This window comes from Phalacrocorax carbo, chromosome 6 (genome assembly GCF_963921805.1).
Source record: "Phalacrocorax carbo chromosome 6, bPhaCar2.1, whole genome shotgun sequence".
NCBI classification, from domain to species: domain Eukaryota; kingdom Metazoa; phylum Chordata; class Aves; order Suliformes; family Phalacrocoracidae; genus Phalacrocorax; species Phalacrocorax carbo.
The window spans coordinates 40925729-40950289 of NC_087518.1; the positions used below are offsets into that span (position 1 = coordinate 40925729).

Sequence of the window (24561 nt, forward strand, 5' to 3'; positions counted from 1 at the left end):
TGCACTTTCAGTCTGACAAGCTAAAATGTGCTCTCTGTCAAATTATCAGCTTGGTTTTGTCTCACATACTTAATGGAAGCCTTGAAGCTTCATCCTAATGTGAGAAAGGCTTTGCTGTCGGATTGAAAGCATATCAGAGAATAGCCATCAGGAGAGTTAGCTGGGGCTGCTCTCTCAACGTTTTTCAAATGCTGGTTCACACCCAACGAATTATGGCTTTTCTTGTCCCGTTCTGTACTGAGACAGGCAGGACTTGGTGAAAAAGCACAGGACAGAGGAACAGCTGAGTGGAGACAGTGGCTTCAAAGGACCTAAACTGGACATTGCCACCCACACCCACCCGGTGCTGCTGAGGAGTCCAGTAGGTGCAGAGTTGCTGGGAGCAGGCGTTTGAGGCTGTACTGTATAGGTCTTCTGTTCTCAGCTATTTGTGGTCGTGTGCTTTAAGATTAAAATCTGGGTGGCTAGGTAATTCCCTTGCTAAATTCGTGTTCCTTTCTTTCTTGCCATATTGTCATCAAAGAAATTATGCGAGGAGTCCATGACTCCTGGCAGAGATGGAGCTTTGGGTTGCACCTGTAAAGCCTGAAGAACAGCATGGGATCTCAGATCTAGGAGGCTGGGTGGCACTCTAAGTAAATAGTGTCATGCAGGGAAAAAAAAAGAAAAATTACACGTAGGTCTGAGTTCCCAGATGTAGAAACAGTGGCAAAATTCAACTTTCCTGGTTCCTAATAAGCTGATGAATGTTTAGCTTTGAACTACAATGGGGCTTGGAAATCACTCAAAATGTTGACTTTACAGAGTGGGTCTTGCTTAAGCTGAAATATTGCGTACCTGTTGATTTTCTTCCTAATCCTAACAGCACTGGGCAGTTACAAGTTGTAGATCTCTGTCTGCTTGCTGACCTCAACCCACACACACTTTGATGTGTGCCGCACTAAGTTTTATATTTGAGTATCTTTACAAACCATAGAAAAGGCTTTTCTTACAAAGATAAAATGTTCCCCACCATCTGTGCACTAGAAATAACATAAAACGCCCTTTTCCTGTTCTATGAGAAAATTTTCCATGTTATCAGTATTTGTAAGAGAACAAAACCAGAAAGTTACCTATGAAAGCAGTTAGGAGTACTGACGAGTAAGCAGAGTTTTGAACGCTTTTAATTGTCTTTTCCCCATAGCAGCAAACTACAGATTATTTATTACTAGGAGTATCTTTGTAATGCATTAGGTGTATTCCAAACAAAGCAAGAAACTGCAGTCATAGCACCAAGCAATGCCAGTAACCACACTGAAAAATACAGCCTACAAACCAGAGACGAGAGCCAAAGCTTAATCCCCACAGGTCTACTGTTGTTATGTTGCATGCTATATTGTAAATAAAGTTGACAAGTACAAACAAGTGTTCAATAGATTATCACTGGTGGTAGGTGACTGTGATTGAATCAGCTTTTTGCCCACTACTATGCTTCGTATTTCACATATGGGGTCAGAGTCCACTGTTGCGCTGGTATAAACAACAATGCTACTAATACTGAAAAAAACCCCAAACCTTGCCTCTGTAAAGCAAAAATGAAGCAGCTCAATATTGGACTCAATACTCATAAGTCCAAATAACTGTGGTGGGGGTTTTGGCTTTGGCATGGTTTGGGTTGGTTTAGTGGGGCTTTTTTAGCTTTCTGAAGCTAGAAATTATTACTATAATCATGTAATTTGACTTCCTAATCCAGATCATAGATGCCCCTTTGTCAAGCCTTTCAGTTGTATTTGTAGCATATGTCCTTTTACAGTTGTGTTTGGAAAACACCTCTGAATTCTAGCTTTTTTTTTTTTCCCTCAAGTTATTTCTCTTAACTGTCCAATTGAAGTGAGGCAGAGGAGAAAAAACACTGAAACTTTCGGAGAGTTTAGTCTCTGTGCAAATTGAGCATCCGAAGAAAGCTTTTTCAAAACTTTTGCAGTAACTTGTAGCACAGACACGTAGCACGAAAAATTAGGAACTTGTGGAAACCCCATTGAGCCCTTACCTACATCTTTAGGCAGCTGAACCCCTTTGAAAATCTGGGCTCTAGGCCCAACCCTGCAGAGTTCTCTGTGGAAAGACTCCTCCTCCTGCCTGGGGCTGACTGTAGGATAGCTATTTTAATAGCCGAGTCTTTCAAAACAGCCTAAAGCAGTCAGGAAAAAAAATAATGTAATAAGTGGCAAGTAGTTGAATTCCCAGATGATTGATTCTGGAGACCTTACAGAGATACAAACTGTAATTTGTAAGCAGCTGAAAAGGAGAAGTGGTGGCTAGAGGTGTACTTTCTCATATGGTTTGGGCCATTTTCTCTCTTGTGTGATTCTCTGTGTGGTCACTTTCTGGCAAAAGAGAGGTCCCAACACATACTACGGTATGTGCTCTATACGCCCTTTGGATGCGTGTCAAAAGTCACATGTTATTAATATCTCTAAACTTTGCAGCATTAAATATGTAGGAATGTGGTAGAGATGGAAAGTGCTTTATAAATGTGAAGTATTGTTTCCTGTGTTTTTTGATATTTTACTTTTTTCACTTAAGGTGTTTTTTTTTTAATTTAATTATGGCAGGATCTTAGCTCTGCCTCTTACACTTTTGTCCCAGAAATGAATTGATTGGAACAAATGGGACATTTAATGAAGACTGCACCATTTAACTTTTGTAGAGTCACTAAGATAAATTTGATTTAGTGGAACTTATGGCTCCAAAGATCACATAGGTCCTTGCATTCGGATAACTGTGGGACCTCAAAAGGTGGCCTGGACTTGTAAGACTCTCTCCTAGTCAGCAGTGATTGCAGACGGTAAGGGAACCAATGTTATTGAAAAGCTTGTGCCATTTCCCACAGAGAAAATAGCAAAAGTTGTCACTTGGAATCAAGTGTTAGATTGCTATTAGATACTTCAAAACAAGCCTTTTTATTAACAATTTAATAGCAATTGCTCTATGTGGGTATTTCTTTTTTTAATTTCAGTATAAAGTGTTTGGTATTTTAAGTCTTTAATTGTCTTGGCAAAAAGCCACCAACAGGCTTTGATTTTGGAAGCACCTCTGTGTGAATGATCCTAGTGGGTTCATAATGGGTACGCAGGAGTCGACTATTAAGAGCTATTTTTAAAGATGAAGTCATAACTGTAATGTAACAGTAAAGCTAAAACTAAACATTAAGCTTGCAATATTCTAGAAGATTAAACTGTCCCACAGTCACAAGTTATCTAAAGTTATCCCTGATGCCTATATTCCAACTTCTAGTATTAGCCTGATGGTCGAAGGAAAAGACCTTGTTAGCTCTGCAAATCAAGAAAAGATCACAAAAGTAAAACACAAAAGCAGCACCTGAGCTTGGTTTCATTTAGTTTTTCAAGACCAACTTTGGAAGCCAAAGATTTAGTGTTGGAAAATCAGGATAAGCATTCAGGAATCACTCCTGCCATCATTTTCAGATGTTTTCTGTTGTATCCAGGATCTTGATCGTAGTATCGTATCTTATTACATCATCCGAAATACCTCATCATATCGTTGGCTGGCCTCCAGCATTATATCTTGGCGTGTCTCTGGCACCCTTGGGGTCTGATGCATTTAATAAATGCTCCTTTGAACGCACTGAACCCGGAGGGCCGGGTTCCAGCCTCGGGAGAGGAATCTGCTGACTTTGCTGTGGAAGGCTTGGGTTGCCAGCTGTGGTCCTTCTTCTGGTCATGGAAAGGGTGCAAAGAAAATGAGTTTGTGGCGGTGACTGAGGGCTGATCTTGGGCAGGGGCACATACCCTCCCCCTTTCTGAAGGGGACCTCTTCCTAAACACCTCTCTGCCAAACATTAAGTACATACAGTTCTTGTGCTCACCTCCTTGTGTTGACTATATACTGTATGGCCAAGGTCTGGATAACGCTTCCCATAGTCTTTCCTTACAAATCAAACCCTATGCCTTCTGCTTCTCTACTTGTCCTTGAATTTCGAGACCCATCTTTGATGCTGCTACCCGCATCATTGTAACGCACAAAGCTCCCGTTAGGCTAGGCAAGGCAAGGCAAATAAGCACACAGGTGTCGTCTGTATCCTGAACAAACCAAAGACATCGCTGGGAGCCCGGCAGGCGCAGCCACAGGGCTACCACATTGCATTGCCAGCACTTCGGCCATCTTACTCTGACTTCTGTTGGGTTTTTTTTTTTTTTTGCATTTGTTTCTTCTTTATTTTTTCTTGTCACTGACTCTTTGCTTCAGATTATTATTTGTTTGTGCCTCTAAGTATTTGACCCATCTTTCATTTTGAAAGTTCCTGTCCGTATTTTTGTCACCAGTTGTTTCCTTCCGTGGCTTATTTGCCGTCAAGGAGTGTTTTCAGCAACTCCCCACCTAGTTCCAGTTGCACACGACGGCATTCCGTGTTCTTCACCGCACGTCTGACAGGGCAGCGCCGCACGGACCCTTGTGGTATCCCGTGAATAGCCGGAAGGCACTAATGCTAAAAACGAGAGGTGATGGCAGGGGGTAGTGAACTCATTCTGGGTCACGTACAGGAACGCGCGGGTGGCGGGACGGAAGCGTCTTCCAGGGAGCGGGGCTGGCACACGGCATCCGCGCTGCCGAGCGCTCCGACCCTCCTCTGGGATTTGGAGGCACACGAGGGGTAGCAGAACTCAGGAAAGCCGCGTAGCGTGACCCACCGAGATAAATCAGAGCAGCGCTAAGGGGAGGACAAAGCGGCGCCCCGGCGGCGCGAGAGCGCCCGGGTCACAGCGCGTTTCGGCTGCGGCGCCGGGAAAGCGGGGCGCCCGCTCCTCGCGTCCTGGCTAAATTGCTCCTGAGGAAGGAGTTGCATAAACCTTTGGGGAGGTGCGAAGCAGCCGAGGGGCTCACCTGCCGCGCAGCTAGGAGCCGGGGGCGGGGGGGGGGGGGGGGCCGCTGCCGCTCCCTGCCTCCCGCGCACCCCGCCCCGGGGCTGCCGCCCGCCGAGCCGCGGGGGCGGCCGCGCCGCAGCGGTGCCCGGGGGCGGGGGTGCGGCCCCGGCCCCTGCTGGGGCCGGCCCGGGGGGAAGCGGGGCCGGGGCCGGGCCCGGCGGCGGGGCTGCGGGAGCGGGGAGGGGCGGCGGAGGCGGCGTCATGTGACCCGCCGCCAGCTCCTTTAAAGCGGCCACATGCAGCCGAGCGGCGGCCACAATCACGGCTGGCGGCGGCGGCGGGGGAGCCGGCTCCCGGCGGCCCGGGCAATCAGTGCGCAGCCGGCCCTCCCTCCTCCCCCCCCGGCCCCCCGGCCGGGGAGCGGGGGGCTAGCGCCGGGCGAAGATGGCCGGGGCCATCATCGAGAACATGAGCACCAAAAAGCTGTGCATTGTCGGGGGGATCCTGCTGGTTTTCCAAGTCATCGCCTTTCTGGTGGGAGGTCTGATCGGTGAGTGCCGAAGGTGCAAACTTTCTCTTCCTCCTCTCCCCGCCGGTGTTGTTTAGCTACTTGTTACAGTATCGCTGACTCGCTCCTATGATCTAATTAGCCCTGCTATTGTAGTTAAGAAAACACGGCTCCCTGGGCCTCTTTGTGCACATTTCACTCTAGTGCCTGCAAGAAAAGAAGGGGCAGAGAAAAAGTTTTTTTGGCCTGGTTTCAGCCTGGACTTCAAGAAAGAGGAAGGGGGGGAAAAAATCTTCAGTATGGCGACTGGTCGCGCAGGGAAGCCTTACATTGCAAAGTTGGTTTTTTAAAAAAAAATTATTTTTTTTTTAAATTCTTCCTCCACTCTTTTCGTACCTCTGCCCCTCCCCGTTTCTCGGCCTCCGAACCGACCGCAGGAGGAAACCCCACCGCTTGCGGTAATGATAAAAAAATTAAAAAAAAAAAAAAGATAAAAAAAAAAAAAAAAAAGAAAAGGGAAATTAATGGGCGCTGCTCCGGGCGAGGGCAGGACCGGTTTTATGGCCTCCGGGGTGCGGTGGGGCGCGTTCGGGTGGCTCCCGGCCCCGCTCCCCCCGCGCCGCCGCACCCGCGCTTTTGTCCGGGGTCGTTTCTTCTGGGGGACCCCCCCCATCCCACACCCGCCCCCCGATCCGCTTCCCGGAGGCTCCTGGAACTGCGCGGGGCCGGCTCGGGTTTGTTTCTGCTCACGGAAAACCGGGGGACTGCTGGGGGCGGGGGGGGGACTGGGGGCTTACCCCCCACCCGCCGCCGCCGCCGTGCTGCGCGCCCCCCACCCGCGCCAGCCCCGGCGGGCGGGCACGTCCCCCCACCCGCGTCCGCGGCCCCCGGCGGGCGGGCACCCACGCAGCCTGCCCCGAGCCGCTTCCCCGCGCCGGGCGGGCAGCCCCGCTCCTCGCACGCAAACCTCCCCGCCTGAAACTTTTCAGCGCAGATTGCGTCGCTGTGGCGGCGAGCTGGCCCGCGGGTCCCCGGGCCCCGGGGGCGCGCCGGCGTCGGGGCAGCCGGTGGCAACGGCCCTGCAGTCGGGGCTTGCCACCCCTCTGCCGCCGCGGGTGTTGGTCCTTGCCTGGGGAAGGAGCGGGGGGGTGGAAGGAGAAAGATGGAGGAGAGCAGGGTTTTGGGGCAGTCCCTGGGATTCTTTTTTTTTTTACTAGAAAGCAGCTGAGTTATGCGCCCGCTGCCTGTAACGATCGTCCTATCTATGTGGCTACATCGGCGATTTCCCGTGTTGGGATGTTGGGGAAGGGCTGTGCTGCCCTGCGGAGGAATTCCCGAGCCCAAACCCTCCCTTCTCCCTCGGGGCCAGGGCTGGCTCGCCCAAGGATTGATTCCCCTTCCTCCGTGGCCAGCTTGTATGCGGGGCCGCTGGGATTTTCGGTAGCGGCTGTGGATAACTCGGGTCCTGTTCCTCTGAAAGGGTGTCGGGAAAATTTTGTTGCGCTCTTTATTTGGGAGAATAAAGTTGGGCTGTTCTTGCAGTGGTCTTTATTTGAGAGATATTGAAGGAATATCTATAGCCGTTCCTTAGAAAGCCCATTCGGTGTTCCCGATGCACATTAGTGCTTTGCATTTGTAGCCTCTCTAATTATCCGTTCTTAAGAGCCGTAGGAATTCTACTAAACATAATTTTCAAAAACCTCAGTTTCCCTCATTCACTTGCTTCAGTTCTTTGTCTTTGCTTAATCACAAAGGAGCCGGTGGGAAACGTTGGATTAAAACCCAGTTTTTCTAGTCTTGTGGACCCAAACCAACATTGGGGATTATCGGGATTGGCTTTTTTCTTCCTTTTTCTTTTTTTTTTTTTTTTTTTTTCCCTGTTTAAGTGCTGGTTCAAGAGCAGGTTACTGAACCCCACGCTGATTCATTAGATAAAAAATCTTGGCCTGGGTTGTGCAGAGAAGCCAGACTTGATGTTCATCTTAAAAATGTTTTCTAGTAGCTTCTGGCTTCTAAGCTCAAAAAAATAAGTTGCGTATACAAAAGTAAGTTTTTATCAGAAAGCCCTGTTTCTGTCGTCACCTGGGAACAAGTGTGATAAACAAGATAGGTTTATGTTTAGCTTTTTAGGGGAAAAAAACCCAAAATATTTCTGTTCAGATTTGTAGGGATTGGGAGATAAAAGAATTCAGATGCTGTTAGTTCAGTGTTCCACCTTGTCTATTCCCTGACTTACCAGCCACTACTGCTGGGCACCCAGCTGGGTGGTGGGGGGCACCCAGCTGATGCTGGCGCTGGAAAGCCGCGTGGGCAGGTCTCTCGGACAGGCCTGCTGTGGCCAAGCAGCTCTTCTGCCAGTGGAGACAGCCATTCGTGGCCGACTTTCCATGTCCTGCACGAACTCAGAGTAACTTCATACTGCTGGAGTAAGTGCAGCACGTCTTCTATGTGCAGGCGGGTCCTACAGAGTTATCCTGGGCAAACTTTCTTCAATTGTTGGAAAACCCCACTTCTGATCTTCTAGCAGATAAAACTGATCTACTCAATCACCCAAATGGGTTTTTCCTTCACAGTATTTACCACTTGCGATGCATTCAAGGAGTTAAGAGGCTCACCCACCCCCCCTTCTCTCAGTGGCTGTAGGGCTGCTGTGCTCATGCGCTCCAACAGCTCCCAGCCAGCCCTCATAGGAGCTGAAACATAAGTGTATATCGTGCCTGTGAAACAACTGTAAGTTCTTACGTGTAAACTGGGTGTGGCCCCAACATCTGGCACAGTGACGCTCAAGCAGGGCATCGCAACCTGGGGTCCGCATGACGCTCTTCCCAGCAATTAGCCCTGGAGCATGCCTTGCCGTTCGGGCCACATGTCCCTGGAAGCTCTGAGCCCAGTGGCTTGTGACCGATCCCTTAGACTGCAGCTGTGGCCCACGGCTCGGTGTCCTCATCCCTTTAGGGAGTCCCTAGCATGTGGTGTTTTCTTATAGGCATCTGATGAGAAATGGGTCGGTGGCTGGTGTTCTTCTGCACTGTGCCTGGAGACGGCGAGTGGGGAGCGAAGCGGTGCTATGAGCTCTCAAACTGCCGATAGCTCTGGCAGCGATGACACGGGACTGCTGCCCTTCGGAGGTGTGACACAAGGTGGGATGGGAGCTGAGGTGTCACTGAAATAGCGTTCCTGGTCTGGTTTGATCCAGTGCACCAAACAGACACCAAGAATCTAGTTATTTTAGTTTATTCAGGTCTAGACAAACCAAAATATGTACACAACTGGAACACAGCTACAAAGCTAAACCAGCTTTTCCTTTAGCAGTCAGTTAGTCATTGTTTTGAAATATGACCTAAGTGCTCTATTTTAACAGATTACTTGTGCAAGTCCAAAATACACAAATGCAATGCATTGGTACCTGATACAACGACAATAAAGCTTCATTTTTCCGAAATTGGGGTTTACTGCCAGTGGTGGTTCCTAGCTAGTTTTTGAACAGTCAGCCGCATAATGTCTGAGTTTAATACGGCTTGCATGTTTCCAACAGCTCTTTCATTTAGAAGCAGGAGCCTTATCAGCTCTCAGTGGATCTTGCTTAGAACTCTATGTTGGCAAAGCATGAGATACACACGTATGGGAGTCAGTCCCTCGCTGGGGTGAAGCTTATGTGGTGGTCTAAGGGAGCTTTGCAAAGCTAGGGAGTGAGAAAATGCCTCGAAAGAGAATTTTATCGAGCCATTTCTTTGACGTCATGCTATGGTGATGAACTGTTGGCTCCAGACAACTGGGACTGTCACTGCTTCAAACCATCCTGTTTTCAAACCCTGCAAAATTTCTGGTGTCTGCTTTGTTCTGTGGTAAGCATCTTGTTTAAAGGTTATGCTTCTGGATTGTGTGTGTTAAGTGTTCAGTTAGGATGTATCAGTACTGGATAAAACACGGTGCATAAAATTAGTCATAATAAAAACCTTGTCTTCACTACCCCTCTGAGTTATAGCATCCGCACTCTATAGAAGAACTGGATCAATCAGGAATATTTTCTGTTATCATTCAAGGCAGTGTTAATGTTTGAGAAATTAGGCTAATGCTAATTTACAGTCATGCTGGCATTCCCAGGAGCCCTTCCATACTATGCATATGTATGCCCTGCCTTTTTGATATTTGGCGTGGGTTTAGGCAGATATCTGGCACCCCAGCTGTCTGCAGGGATGCTACCAGGCTGGTACAGCCTTTGAGTTGTGCTAACCACCACGTGGAGCCAGGTTAGCTGGTGATGGACTTGGACTCACATGAGGACAAACATTCAAACAGCCGGACCAGCTGCAGCATCTGCCTGGCTGTGCTTGTTACTGGGAGTTTTGACCAGGGTATTCCAACGGAGGTCACACCACAGCTGCTGCTCCAGGGCCAAAGATGAGCTAGGACACCTTGTGTCTTCTCCTTCTGACTGCTGGCCAAGTGGTAGAAATTTTTTGTGCATGGAAACCTGATTTGACTCTAGTGTGGGTTTAATGCCTCTTGGTTTTCTTTAAACTAAAGGTTTTGATTACAAATTATCTTCCTCTGTGTACCTTGTGGGAAACTGTTGATGATGTCCCTCTTACTAATTTCCTTTGCATCTGGAAATTGTTTGTATATATACAGTGTTTTGGAGGGGGAAAAGAGGGGAGAAAAAGAAAACAGGCTTCACTGCTCAGATTTAATTTGTGGAGATAGCAGGAAATCTTGTGTTAATCGAGCACCAAAGTGTGGGACACTTTTTGTAGTGCTTCATAGCTCTGCAGCTGCCAGAATACTGGAGAACGCTGAGCCTCCTGGGCGCTGCTGGTGCCTAGGCAGGGTTTCATGCATCTCGGTGGGCTTTGTGCTGCTGCCTGATCGCCACAAAAGCTGGGCAGACGTACAAACCTGCAGCCTCTGACCCTGGCACACTTGCTGGTTTGTTGTTAAGCTAGCTTGTGGTCCTCTGAATGGTCTAGTCTGCTCTAACAGTCTGGGGTCAAGAAATTACCCCACTTTCCCAACAGCTTTCCCTCTAAGTTACTTTAGTCAAGCAAAGCAATGTCTGTCTTGTCCCTGGTTTTCCAGTACCACAGGAGGCTGTAGCAAAGAGCAAAGCTGCTGGGCAGATGGGCAGGCTGAAATGGAGGGCACAGGAGGAAATAGGACAACAGAGCTCTGTGGAGCAATATTCCTGTGTCAGAACTGTGGGGTTTGTTCCTTTAGACAAGTTATTGAAAAGACAGCTTTTCAGTAACTTCTTTTATATGAGTGACTTCTAGGACTACAAGGATGCCTTGTCCCAAGTCACAGATTATCTTGGTTTCAGTGCCAGTGAGCTGACTGAATGCAGGAGAACCTCTCTGCAGTGAAGACAAAGTCCAGGAGCAGGCATATGTACAGTTAAGTACTGAAAGTCCAGCACCCAACTGTACACTTTACAAATTTAACAGATTGGAAAAGTGGAGGTATTTATTTAGCCCATGAGTCTTCTGGGACGAGGGGGATGCATTTAAGAAGGTGCAGGTTCACTGCTCCCTTGCCTCGGCTTAAGGTTGAAAAAACAGAATTGTTTTGTCTGGAGCAAATAAAACTTACTTGTGTGTCTCGCCCAGAGAGATAATGAGTCATGTGTATAAATGGCTGAGCAGCTATCAACAATTCCAGTTCATTATCTAAATGTCTGATTTGGCTCCTAAGCAGAGAGTTTCCAGGATTTAATTTTCTTTCCTGGGATTTCATTACCTTCTTAGGGCTGAATTGATCTTTTGACAGGAGAGAAGCTCTGATTTCTAAGGTATGTGAATGCAGCCTGCCTAGGGAAGAGTGTCTGTGGGCTCCAGGACAAAGACCATTTTTATGTGCCTGACTTTCTTTCATTGCTGGCCTCTCCAGAAGATGGGCAAGCTGTGCTGAATAGGTCGGTGCTGTACCGTGGACATGAATGCCAATAGACTCCTCTGTATAGACACATTCCTTTAGTGCTGCAGCCTTGGCAGAAGCACTGGGAGCCGATGAAAAAGCAGACATGAAAGGTCATGTCTATTTAGTTTAGGTCTGCTCAATTCTTCTTTTTAAGAGCTGTAACTGTAGCTGAATAGGCAAATGTGCCAGAAATGGTGAGTTCCCAGGCAGAATCGTCCGTGCTGGGGGCCTGAGGAGTGGGCAGGGAGGCTGTAAACCCTCTGAGGCACTAGTGGTTTTTTGCACTTCTCACAGCTGCATCACGTCCAAGCTACAGCTAAGTTGGGCGAGATGCATGAGGGAAACTATGTGCCTTGTAGTTTGTTTATGTAGAGAGGACTGGCCTACTGCTCCTATTTTCTGTGTTGATACGAACTAAGCGGGCTTGGTTTTAAACATGACACTTACCTAGCAGTAGTTGCGCAGCCTCTCTGCGTTTTGCAAGGGATAACGATTAAACAGGAAATCTTTTCACTAGTAAATAACATTTATGGTCTTTGAAGTCAAGCTACAACTCTCTGACAGCCTCGGAAAGCCTTTGAAGGGCACAAGGTGTCCATCTGCTCCAGGACTGCCTGCTGCTGGCCCCAGCCTGGGGAAGTGCCCAGAATCTGATCCCTCCTATTCAAATGCAGATGAAATTCTTTACATATCTGAGTGTTGGCGGTTTCAAGGTATCTTGTTATCTGTAGTGGTGGACTTGAAGAGTTTCAGGCTGTCACTCACGAGAAAAGCTGCTGGATAACGTCGGGTCATACTGCTATTTTAGACCTCTGTTTGCAGGGATTTAATATCTTGGCTGGGCGTAGCAGGAAATGCATTTCATCTGAGTCGAAATTGACAAAGGACGACTTGGAAGAAAATCAAACTGTCTGTGGCAATTAGTAAATCAGTTCTACCTTCTTTTTCTCCTTTTAAATAAAATATATTTTAATATATATTTCTACATCTATGGAACTTGTACTGCTAGTGCTCGCTTTGTTTGCATTTGTTGCTGCTGTTGCACATGTGTATGAATTGTGGAGGTCATGCATTCAGTTCTCCATCAAATACACTTGTACTCTGCTGCCTCATAAGGTTTCCTTGCTTTGCGACTTACCTGCGGCTGAGGGAATAATCCTTTGTCTGTAGAGCAAGATTGTTCCTCAGAAGCCCTTTGGTTGGTGTTTGGTGGCAGCAGCCTTGCAGGGTGTGTGGACTTCTGTTCCTGCAGTGGGGATCCCAACTGCACCTTCAGGTTTAAAGGCACAGATGCTCCTGGGGCTCTTTGGGAACAGACTTACTAAAGGAAATCTCCAGTTCGTGCTGCTCCAAAGAGGCCGTGACGCACAGACAACTCTTCCGCTAGCACGGCCCAAAGCTCCGAAAGTAGCATTGAAGAACAAACGTTGAGCAAAAAAGCTAGCCACCCCTACATCATGAATACACAGACCTATCCAGCTTCTACATGGCTCTGGGAAGCTAAGAAAGTGCAGACATTCCTCAGAGCCACAGTAAGACTGTTCTATTGGCTGTAGTGCTTGGTTAGGGACCTCCAAATCCTGGCAGCTCCTGTGCCACCCCAGGCTATTGTAAGATGGTAGGTTTGAGTTTGGCAGAGGTCTGGGCTGCTGTCCATGCCACCGAATATCACCTTCCTTGCAGCCATGCTCTGACCTGGGTCAGGACTCCATCACCCCCCCCCCCCCCCCCCCCCCCCCCCCCCCCCCCCCAAAAAGGGGTGGGAAAGCCAGTGCTGCCCAAGCCAACACTGTCACTAGAAGGAGGTAAGTGCACACAGCCCGGTCCTGGCTTGTTCTTTGTATCCAAAGCAGGAGACTTGGGTGCAGAACACAAACTTGGGTCATGAGTCTCCTGAACTAGGCTTGGTGGTTTGGACAGGTCCATTTTTCATGGTCTGAAACAAAAGAGAAACCTGTAGGATTCAAAAATATATTGGAGATGATGGCAATAAGGATGTGTTCAGCTACAATACTATGGCAACTCCTGCTGTAAATAGGGATGGAAATTGTGCCCTGGGGCTTTAAAGGACTATGGTCTTGATAAAGCTTGGGGTCAAATGATAAGAAATTATTTTCCCAAGAGGAGTGGGTGTCTAGTACGTAGTGGGGTTTTGTTTGGGTTTTCTTTTTTTAAGATGGATTAGATGACTTAAATGTACAGCAATCCTTCATACAAAAGCTGCTGCAGTGTCCAGAAAAAGGCTTTCACATAGCTTGTGAAATAGTAACTAGTAATAAAAAATAGTAATATAAAGACTGCACTACTGGTCAGTCGTTAATGTATTAAAATGGTAGCATCAAGGTCGGGAAAGAGTGAGGTAGAAAAGAAAACTTCCATCCTGCAATAAATATATATTTATAAATAATAAGAATATATGTTATCCAGGTTCTCACTGTTCTAGTTGGAAAAGCTCAGTCTGTCCGATGATAAATTAGCTTGTTTATTCCTATCCTGCTGTTGGTTAGTGTAATGAAGCAGAAGTTCTTTGTGTGTGCTCATTGGGTAGTGATGGCTCTGCACAGAAGGGGGTAATTGAGTAGAAAAGCAGAATGCTCCTGGTGCATGGGAGAAGTTAACACCACATGAGGTCAGTAGGATTCAGGCTTTAATCAATGTAGACACAATGCAATTGAGATTTTCTAAAGGGCTTGTTTATGGTGCGAGAGCAAGGGTCAGTAGTTAATTTGAAATGCTGTAGGTGTTCTAGATGAGAAGGTACAAAATATATATCATAGAGGTAAGTGCTCATGTGGGAGAAGAGAGACTATGTTATTCTTGTAATTGGGCTGAATGCCTCCTTTGCAGGAGTACAGAAGAGGGAAGAAGGAATTATTTGAGGATTTATTGCAGGAGCTTTTTAAAGATTTAATTTATTGAAATTAATAAACTGAGCGATGGTGGCTCTTATGCAAATCTAGGCATATGTAATATTGTGAAGTGAAAATGCTGAAAATTTGAGCTCACTTATCTCCTGCTAAATATTTTTTTTAAAGAAGTGAAGACTTAAGTCTAAACACAATGAAACAGTTGTTTGGTTTGGTTTTTTCATTTGAGGAATGGTTCCTGAGTTAAGCCCCTTTACAGGTAGGATCTTCTGCTTTTCTCAGAAAAGAAAAAGGCAATGAATGCTTCTGTGTTAATGGAGGTAGATTGCTTCAAGGACAGTATAGCTGAAACTAAAGGAAAGCTACTTGTTGCTGTGCTAGAAAGATGTTAAAAACATTACCAGCTTAACCCCCGTCAAGTTTTCAACTGGGCTTTGAGAATGAAAAAGAAATAAATCAGTTCGACAGCTGTTTAGTGCTGTTTGCTAACATCTTTCAGGGTAAGTCCAGTGGGCTATGAATGGTGCTGGAGTTTGTCTAAATGAGTCTCTCTGTTACATTTGCCCTCGCCCATCCCCACATACCATCACTACCATGCTGTGCAGGAGAGGTAAGCCCAAGAGATGGGTAGGAACAAGTTTTGCTTGTGGCACAAAGATGTAGAAAGGTGTTCATTAAAGACTGATAGTAATTTGGAGAAAGTAGGCTTTGTTTTCTTCTTTCTTAAAACCATTAGGTCTTTAACTTTGTTTTTTCTTGTAGAAATCTGACGGTGAAATGTCACTTTTCCCGTGTTTGAAGATTTGTTAAAGGTTCATTGCCACCAAAAAGCTTCCTTACTCTACTGGGTTTTGCTTTCTCTTTGTATTCTACCTCAACTAAGCTTTGGGCCCTTAGGTTTTCTGTAGGGGCAGCCAAGCATCAGCTGTAAATGCACCCAACAGCGGGAGGGAGTGAGCTGTGTGGAGAGGAACAGAAGCATCTGTGGGAGCGAGGGAAGAGCAAGACTTGGGACACAGCGCGTAGGAGGACTGGGAGCTCTAGGGAAAACCAGCTGTGACTTTTCCGATACGAAATGTGAACTGTGTTGGCAGTTGCGCTGTTCATGGCCATATGACGTGCTCCTTGGCAGATGCTCTCGTGCAGTCACCAAACACATGGATTGTAAATGCAGTCACTGCTTGCTGTGGGGAGGCTTCACCCTTGCAGGCGAGAGCAGGATTTCCCAACGCCTCTCTCAATCCAGTGTGGGATTTCACAGAATGGCAAGACTTTGAGTCTGAGCTCCTGGGTTGTAGAAACAGCATTAAAAACCATTTCAAGGAATGAAACGTGGCTGTTGGAGGAGCTAGTGAAAAAAGTGGCAACTAAAAATCTGAAGAAGTGGACTATATACACATCGTGACTGGTGTGTGCACATGATCCAGCTGGGAGTAATCTCTACCGCATGTAAACTCAACTTTGACTGCTATATAGTAGCTTGATATTTAGTCTGTATGTGAAGTGATAAAAATGGGAATGAGGGGCCAGCAAGAGCAGCACATCAGTATCCCAGGAGCAGTAACTACTTTCAAGACCTGGTGGGATAATGCCTTGAGTGCCCAGTCCTGACCTCCTGGCTGCCCCTGCTGCGAGCAGGAGGTTGGACAAGAGACCTCCTCAGGTCCCATCCCATCCAGGGTAACTCCGGTTCCTCAGTGCCAAACAGTGCAATTCCTTTTGAGCAGGTTCATTTTTAATACACTGTCCAAGGAAGCATAGTACTGTAAATGAACCTCTAGCTTTTGTTTGAAAAGTTATGTTAACAAAAGTCAAGGTTGGAATGCTGCGATTAATTAATTATGCTTGTATTGATTGGGAGAACGGGTTTTTACTTTCTTTAAGTAACCAGACTAGGAGGGTTAAGTCTCAGCTAAGAATTTTGCCAACTCACTCAACCCCCAAAATACTCCATTTATTTAATTTAGTTGGCCATAGTGTTGCACTAATCTTGAACAGAATTAAAACTTTCCATTCTAAGGACTTCCCAAAGCCAGATTTGGGAGCATGGTGGTAACCAGGATGTAACCCAGTGGCTCAAGAAAGCAAGACACCAGTGACAGACAGGCCTGGACCCCCCAGGTCCCTTCAGAGTACCCTGCTTTTTACCTGTTTGCTGAGTATTTGGGGCAGAGTTTTGCTATGGAGAATATAGAGGGACGGAAGCAGCATTGGATGGCTTGGGGTGTCTTGGCTGTGTGATGAATCACTCCAGCTGTTTGCCTCTGCTCGTACTCTGTTTAGTCTATGTGAAGTGAAAGAATTTACATTCCGGTTAAGATGTAGGAGAGAAATCCCCTGTATCTTGGCAATGAGGATGGTGACCAGTGCTGAGAAACCAAATCATGACACCTTTTGCTGAATCAGGTCAATAAGACCTTTGACCTCTCTGACCAGTAGATGTAAAGTATGCTGAGATGTCTCCTTCAGCTCCTCTTATTTGGAGTTATTCTAAAACGCTGTCATCTCAGTTTGGGGTGAAACACCACTACCAATTCAACATGAAGCTGTGTAGTTTTGGGTCATTCAAAACTGAAAGCAGTTCAAATTCTGTGTCTTCCACCCCCTGTCCCAGCACTAAATGTGTCTCTTCCTTTTAACTGCTGCTGTTTCTTGGAGGCATAGCTTGAGAAAATCCATATGCTTGAGACCATTAGCTATGTGCTACTTTCAACACAAAAAGTGAGAAAAGCCTCACTGAAAGCTTTGCTGGAAATCATGTGCATGAGTTGCTTCAATCCATAAGGCATAGCTGAAGTGGCTTTGAAAGTTCATCAGAAGTCCTCCCTGGGAAGCGGTGACCATGCTGCTGAAGGCACCTGGCTCTCCAGGGGCTTGCTGGCTCAAGCTGCTGCAAGGAGCTGCCCTTCCATGGCAGGGAACAGCAGCGTCTGTTGTGACCCATGTAATTATGGATAACCTTGGGGCTTTTGCAGTGGGACAGGCACCTCCAAAGCCTCTTCTGGAGGAGATGGAGCAGGCAGCTTCCCCATTCCCCAGCATCATATCAGCCGGCTGTGTCAGCCAGTCGCTGCATACCTTTAAGGTAAGTGTATCTATAGCATATCTGCAGATGATCTTCAAAGAGGGTAAACTATTCACTTTCCAAACTAGTATGAAAACCAGTGAACTGCAAAGGAGAGGTTGCTCAGACGCTGGTTTTATTTTCATGTCTGTGCTTGCCTGGATTTTTAAGGAAGATCTAATGAAGGTTTGTCCCATCAGAGCTAAGGAGGGCTCTGGTGGTGACAGTCACCTCCTGCCCGCTTCCCACGGGCACAGGCACGCCGGCTCCTTGGGCATCGTGGCTGTTGCTCTGAAAGTGTTTGCTGTGAATCATCCTGTCTCTAAACTTGTCTGTGGGAAGTTTTTTCTCATAAGTAGGGGGGTTGGAAGTATCCACTGAGAGTGCTAGCAGCTCTGCTGGCCTTATGCCTACAGTTTTTGGCATCCAGCGCTGCTGAGGTTGAACCCCTTGGAGTGAGAGGGGTCTCTGCCCGATGTCTGCTCGTGGCCCCTGGAGCCAGGACACCACAGGTGCTCCCTGGGCAGCCCCAACCCAAGCTTGCAGGGCTGGCTCCTGGAGAGCTGTGCTCCTGACCAGCTTCTGCAAAACCTTCCCGTTAAAAGCTCTGCTCCTTGGTTATCCTGCTAACCCCTCTGAAGGGCACCTGCATTTCTGTAGCGCTTCTCATCACAGTGAGCAGACTAGAACATGGGCTGAGGCTTATCCACTGTATTATGCACAAACGGCTATTTAATTATTTACAGGCTGACGTATATCATTTAGTATATAAAGCTGAACCATCTACCAGCCCACAGGCAGAATGACTGAAAGCAGCCTGCTTGGCACCACGTTTTAACTGAAATCCCTCGATGCTAGCTTTGTTTTGCATAGCACTTTGTAATACTGTTAGTTGACTTGGCTGCAGTTTCGCAAAGCATTTTTTTCCACTTGGTTCAACACTCACTTGAATTTAATGGGACTGGAGCCAAACAAGTAATGCAAGCCAAGTGCCGACGTTTGTTTGGTGTGCAGTTCCCAACAAGGAATATATATAGTAATTGTCTCTTGCTCCTCAAAGCTGTAACTTTGGCAGAGGGGATACTTGAGTTAGCATGCCAAGTATTTAAAATCATAATCAGTCAGTGATGAAAACATGTATTTATGGCTATAATGAGTTGCATCAAAGCAAGAAACATTCATCTTCTCTGTAGAAGTAACCATGTCTTTTAATTCAGAAATGCCTACTTTGACATCTGTCAAAGTTAAAGCTCTGAGAACTTGGCTTGAATGTCTGGCTTATTTCACAAAAATATTCCTAATATTCACTTCCAGCTGCAGTTTTAGCCACGGTTACTAGGTTCTGCACTGAGGCGTGATAAAGGAACATTGCACCGTTTTATGCCTTTATGGCACTTTGATAAAGCATTCTGTAATCCTGGACTTGCAGTTAGATTTCTTGTTTGTTTGTTGAATGCTTTTTTAAATTCTATTTTGCTGTTTCTTTCTGGCATATCAATGATTTATTCTTTTTGGGGGCTGCTGTAAAGTATGAGCTTCCTGTGGTTCCCAGAGGACTGCTGGATGCAGAGAGGGTTTGAGATGCAGCAGTACTATGTATCTGTGATGCGTTTAGGCTGTGGATTGATAGCAAGAGCAGGTATGAATCTGAAAGTATTCCTGCTTAAGCAAATTCTTTTCCTTTTAGCCCACCCTTTATGCCAGCATCACTGCTACTTTTCGGCTGGAAGAATCCTGTTGCTGTCAAAAAAATCGAAAAAATGCAGTTTATAAACAACTGCTTTTTAATAACTTCCTCCTGACTCGCACGTTGAGTCATCTCTCCCCTGCCTGTAGGAAGGAGCGCGGATGTCATCTTTCTAATGAGGTGGCACGTTAGCGAAGATGCTACGCAGAGTTCCTGGCTTGGGTCCCAAAAAGCAATAGAGCTGCTGTTGTGATGCTGTGCCCAAATGACATGGGAGCCAGGTCTGAATCATCTGGGTGTAGTGTGTGTGCATGTCAGCGTGCTGAGCCTGCCCAAACCTTGCGCCGCTCGGGAACCCTGAGCTGGCTCTGCCCCGGACGGGGCTGCCGGTTGCTGGGTGGGTGTTACTCAGTTTGGGTTAGTTTTTTCTTATTGAAATGCTTGCAGTTTGTAGGTAGGGTGTTATTGCTTGCTGTTGGAGTTCTTTAGCAGGCTGTGATCTGTTTGGGAAGTCCTGGACCATCTGGCAGAATGAGGATGGTGACAATGTGAAAATAGCCTTCTCAGGAGCCCGCAGGCTGGCTGGCTTATCCCCAGTTTTACATGACTGCCTGGCATCTTTTCTCTGGAGACTTTGACATTAAGTCATCTGTTACTCTATATGCATGGATATCTGTTATGCTATAGGCTGCTTCTGTTTTAACCCATAGTATAGGAACACTTCAATGCCTATCACTTGTATTAGAGCATTTTTAAGTTAGGTTAAATTTGCACTTAAATGTTTGAATTTCAAGCCCTATTTTCATTTTAAAAAGGGCAGGATAGTTTGCGGTTCTTCATAAATGTAATTTCACAAGAAACTTGTACTACATAACTTCAATTTCTTCAAATTATAGTGAAAACAGAAATCAAATAAAACTTAAGAAAAAATTAGTTAACCTGTTCCATCTGCTTCCCAAAACCTGTGAAGCTGGAAGGAATTCATTACAGAATGTCCAGTGGTACCTTCCTGGTAATACTTCAGAAAATAGGACAGTTCTGGTTTAATTGCAGTGAAACATATTGGGTGTTAAAATGTGCTGAGCTGGCTGACGAGCAAAAAAATGACTTCTTTCTATGACAAAAAGGGGAATAGATCCATAAGGGACAGGGGAATTACTGACCTTCTGGTTGCTGGGCTTTCTGACCCATGGAAGCCCTTCTGATCATACTGGGGAAATAAGGAACTGGAGCATCTCCAGCTTTGCTTGCCTCCCTGGTTTGCCAGTTCTGTGATGCATTAAAATATTTATTTCCCAAGTGATGATATTGGAAACAAGGCAGAACCACTGTCATAAGAAGTCTTTGCGTGGAAGAACTATGTTGGAAATATATTTGAGTTTTTTAAAGCCTTTTCTTTCTCTCAGATTTGAAGGTGTTATGCTGAAATTCTGGCTGAAGGTGGAATGCGTTTCTTTTCTGCTTTCATCCCTATTTGTACTTCAGTTTCTGACTATTTCCTCATTGATGTAGAGCCTGAGCAGTATAATCCTCCATAGTTTTAATTATCTCATCTGGGATGTTACCCATTTTCACTGTGTCACAATAATTTATATCTTGTGCACATGCACAAAGCCTCGTCGCTTGCTGTGGTGATGGGGGCTGTGCAGAATTTGGAGTGTTTCAGACCCAAGATATCTATTCAACTTTTCTCCCAATATCTCAAAAAAAAAAAAAAGGGGGGGGGGGTGCGCTGGAGGAAAGAGACAAATCTTTTGTTGTAGTAGTCATTACATCTGACTTACAGCAAAAGGAAGAAATACCTTAATGCAAAACATTTCCCTGCAGTTAGCAGCAGTGGGTGAGCAATGATCTCTGGAGCATCACAGAGGTGGCTGGCTTACCTGCTGTTTTCCATGTAGGGAGTTTTGGCGAGGCTGAGATGGCTCCCACGGCAAGTTTGCAGACGGCAGGTGTGGGCAGTGGCTCTAGGCTGGATTAGATGCCAAATGGTGCTGCTCTCTCTCTTTACAAGGATTCAGGCTAGCTTGCATCCCTTGTTTGAGCACGCTCCCTCAGCAGCTGTGTGATGAAGGTAGGACCAGCTCCACTAGCAGTGTGATTAGAGAAGCGGCAAAAGTACTGGTAGTCTTTCAAAACAGCACTGTTGCCTCCAGCAGTGATGGCAAAAATCCATGAGAATAGTCCACTGGCGATGGTGCCTGTGATAACCTCACAGGGTAGAAACTTGTTTGCATTTAGCTTGGTTTTCCAGAGATTACTTGCTTACCTTACTAATTTGAGCTATGCTGGGATGAGGATGTACCTCCATGTAAAAAGGGAATGTGAAGTGGAAGTGGTGCTAGAGCCGTGCTGCCATGAGGCTCGCTGTCCCTCTGGGGAGGGCCAGGTTGTCCTGGGGAAGATGCCATGGTTACGGCACAGGGAGGGCCGCACCACCTTCTTCACTTAGCATGCTCCAGACCAGATCACTGGTGGGCACGAAAGTAAGTAAAGAAGAAATTAGTGCAGCATTATCTAGTTTATCATTGCTGGGAGCATTTTTACTCCCCTAGTGCTTTTAAAAAAGGAATTGCGTGGCTCATCAGTGAGAAAAGCCTTCCTGTCCAAGGAAACATGTAGCTGTGCATGGTTTGAATCACTGTGGTAAGCCTTGCCCCACTCTGCAGGACCACAAGGTCTAGGATTAGTTCATCCATCTAGCTTTGTGATATCCACACGCAAATCAACTTGCAAAGCTTCAGTGAGCAAACTAGAAGAATGTATGCACAGGAAAAGATGCCAGGAACTTTCCAAGTGATTTTGGTGTAACTGAGATATCTGAGACTGAAGGAGCAGATTCCCACTGCTTCAGCTAATCCTAATTTGATCCCACTACAAAGTCAGTAATATATCTGTAGACATAATAAACTTAATTACTTAACTGCAAGATCAAGGAGCTGTGAAGGAGAATCATTTGATGCATTTGTTTTAAATTGTCTTCAAATAGTTGAATGGGGAGCTGGGTATTTTGATGGGGAAACCACTATATAAGATATCTAAAGATGCTAAAAATGTGGTTCTCTTCCCTTTGCAGCTCCCAGCCCCACTACAGCTGTTCCTTACACGTCAGTGAAGTGCATTGATGTAAGAAAAAACCACCACAAAACCAAGTGGCTGATGCCCTGGGGACACAACCACTGTGAGAAGCTCAAAGACTTCGACGAGGCGGTGAGCAGGCAGATCGAAGCCAATGATATTGTGTTTGCGGTGCACATTCCCCTCCCCAAGAAGGAGATGAGCCCCTGGTTCCAGTTCATGCTTTTCATCATGCAGCTGGACATTGCATTCAAGATGGACAACGACCTAAGTAAGTCCCTCTCCATCGTTCATTAGGTGCTGACTGTGGTCTAATTTCCTAGTGTCTTTGCCTTAAAGTTGCTTTTATCCTGCACCATATGTTAACTGCTACAGTGCCTCCATACAGCGAGGTGATAGAGGGAGGAGCACATTCTAAAGGTGGGAATCAAAAATGAGACATTTCAATGTGTATCTTTGCAGGGAGGGCCATTCATGGTTGTCGTGGTTCAGCCTCAGCTGGCAACTGAACACCACGCAGCCACTCGCTCACTCCCCCCCCCCACCCCTGTGGGATGGGGAAGAGAATCGGACGAGCAAAAGAACTTCTGGGTTGAGATAAGCACAGTTTAATAATTACAATAAAATAATAATAATTATGATGATGACAATAATGTTAATATAATAAAATAGAAAAGGAAGGGAAAGAAAAAAAAAGGAAAAAAAAACCACAAATGTAGAAACACAAAGGATACAACCGCTCACCACCTGCCGAGCGACGCTGCCCGTTCCCGAGCCACGATTGCTGCCTCCCTCCCCCGGCCAGCCCCTCCCAGGTAACATACTGGGCATGACGTTACATGATATGGAATATCCCTTGGCCAGTTTGAATCTGCTCTCTTAGCTGTGCCCCCTCCCCTCCCGGCTTTTTGGGCACCCAGCAGAGCATGGGAAGCTGGAAAAGTCCTTGACTAGTACAAGCGCTACCCAGCAACAGCTAAAACACCGGTGTGTTATCTCAACATTTCTTTCCATGCTAAGTTCAGAGCACAGCACTATACCAGCTAGAGTGAAGAAAATTAACTCTATCCCAGCTAAAACCATGACAATGGTGCACGAGCCAGTAGCTAAGCAGATGATGAGCGGGTTCCCTATTATAATGTACATAAACCAGTGTAGTTGCTGATGGTCTAAATCCAGCAATTAGCTTTCACAGCACACACTCCTGGGTTTCATATAGTTTTCCAAAATATTCCAGGATGCTGAGTGTACAGCAGCAGTTTGCTGTCAATAATACAGCTCAGCGCTTTCAGCTGCTCTTTCTTCTGCTTCAACATGTTCCCATCCCGTCCCTTGTGCTGGCTCTGCACATGCCTGGCCATGTGGCGAGCTGCATCATGCAGCTTCCTTGGAGAAACCTGAGTTTGGCTGGACAAGCTTTCTGACCAGTTAGCAGGTTGACTTGGTTGCTGCTGTACAAGATAGCGCTAGGGCCACCACTGAAGATCTGTTGGTGCAGGTGAGGAGCGGGGATGTCCCTTCTGGAGGCAGCGCATCTGCCAGCGCAGCAGCAGGATCTCACTGTGCTCTAGTTTGGATGTTTCAGTTGTGGACGTGGTAAAACGCAGTGTCATGAGATTTTTTTGTTTTGGTTTTGTTTTTTATTTATATAAATGTCTCTGTCCCAAAAATCCTTTATACAAAGACTTGGGCTGGTTACTAGTTTCGCATTGCTGAAGACTTTAAGCCATGGTATTTCGCTCCATTTTTAAAAAAATCTTGTGTGATGAGTTTCTAAACTGTGAGCCAAAGTACTTAGTAAATTAAATTATTGATCTGTAAGATTACATGAGAAGCTTATAAGGTGTGCTCATGTCTTAAGTTTTTAAACATGCACTCTCCATTGGGCACCAGTTGCAGAAGAGCTGATGTTTATTTACTGAGCCTTTGTCATAATAATAACTAACTTTTTCAGTTTGAGTTTGGTTGTTGGTGAACTTGAAATAGTTGCCCCACCTTTCATCAATCATTGAGATACATCTTTTGCTAGGATTTGATACATGCAGATGGGAAGTACCTTCTGGCCTTAAAACTACAGTGGTCCACATTAACTGGAAGACTTCTTACTGGGATTCAACCTTAGTACCTGGAAGGAGATGAAATATGGAAATAAAAAAAAAAGAAAAACCACAAACCCACAGAAAAACAAACTCAAAAATAACCTTAAAAAATCTGCAAAATTATGTTGGGAGCAGCAAAGGCAAGACTGATCTGCCCCTTACTGAAAGAAGAGTTGTATGTGGTTTTGTGTGTCTTGAAGTGTTTGGGAGAAAAATCCCTCTCTAACAAGTGTAACCTAACAATGACTAAACTTTTCAAACTGGTCTGCACTGGGGCTTCTCTAGCTCTTTCTCTGGCTGCAGCCTGTCTGTTGGTCTAGCTTTAGTGTTCACGTAACCACGTGGTGGATCAGTTCAGGGAGCAAATCTGTTTCAGAAACTGGCTGCTGTGTTGGAGATGTGACCTAGCAAACGTGTGTGCTGGTGCAGGGGGAGCTGGCAGCCTGCACCCCAGGGACTGCAGCCAGGTCACTCACTGTA

At 46.2% G+C, this 24561-nt stretch overlaps 1 protein-coding gene and 1 long non-coding RNA gene across 2 annotated transcripts in view; one reads left to right on the top strand and one right to left on the bottom strand.

Moving 5' to 3' along the window:
* Positions 1–1145: 1145 nt before the first annotated feature.
* On the bottom strand, positions 1146–6648 carry LOC135313923 (uncharacterized). The gene is made up of 2 exons (XR_010373421.1): positions 6341–6648; positions 1146–5580 (listed from the first exon to the last, which is right to left on the bottom strand). It is a non-coding gene; the product is annotated as an uncharacterized LOC135313923 (long non-coding RNA).
* WLS (Wnt ligand secretion mediator) overlaps positions 5142–24561 on the top strand; it is a 39768-nt gene continuing 20348 nt past the window's right edge. Inside the window, exons 1-2 of the mRNA XM_064454846.1 lie at positions 5142–5415; positions 21981–22253. Coding sequence (XP_064310916.1) covers positions 5310–5415; positions 21981–22253 — 379 coding nt within the window. The 5' untranslated portion in view covers positions 5142–5309. The remainder of the gene's footprint in view (positions 5416–21980; positions 22254–24561) is intronic.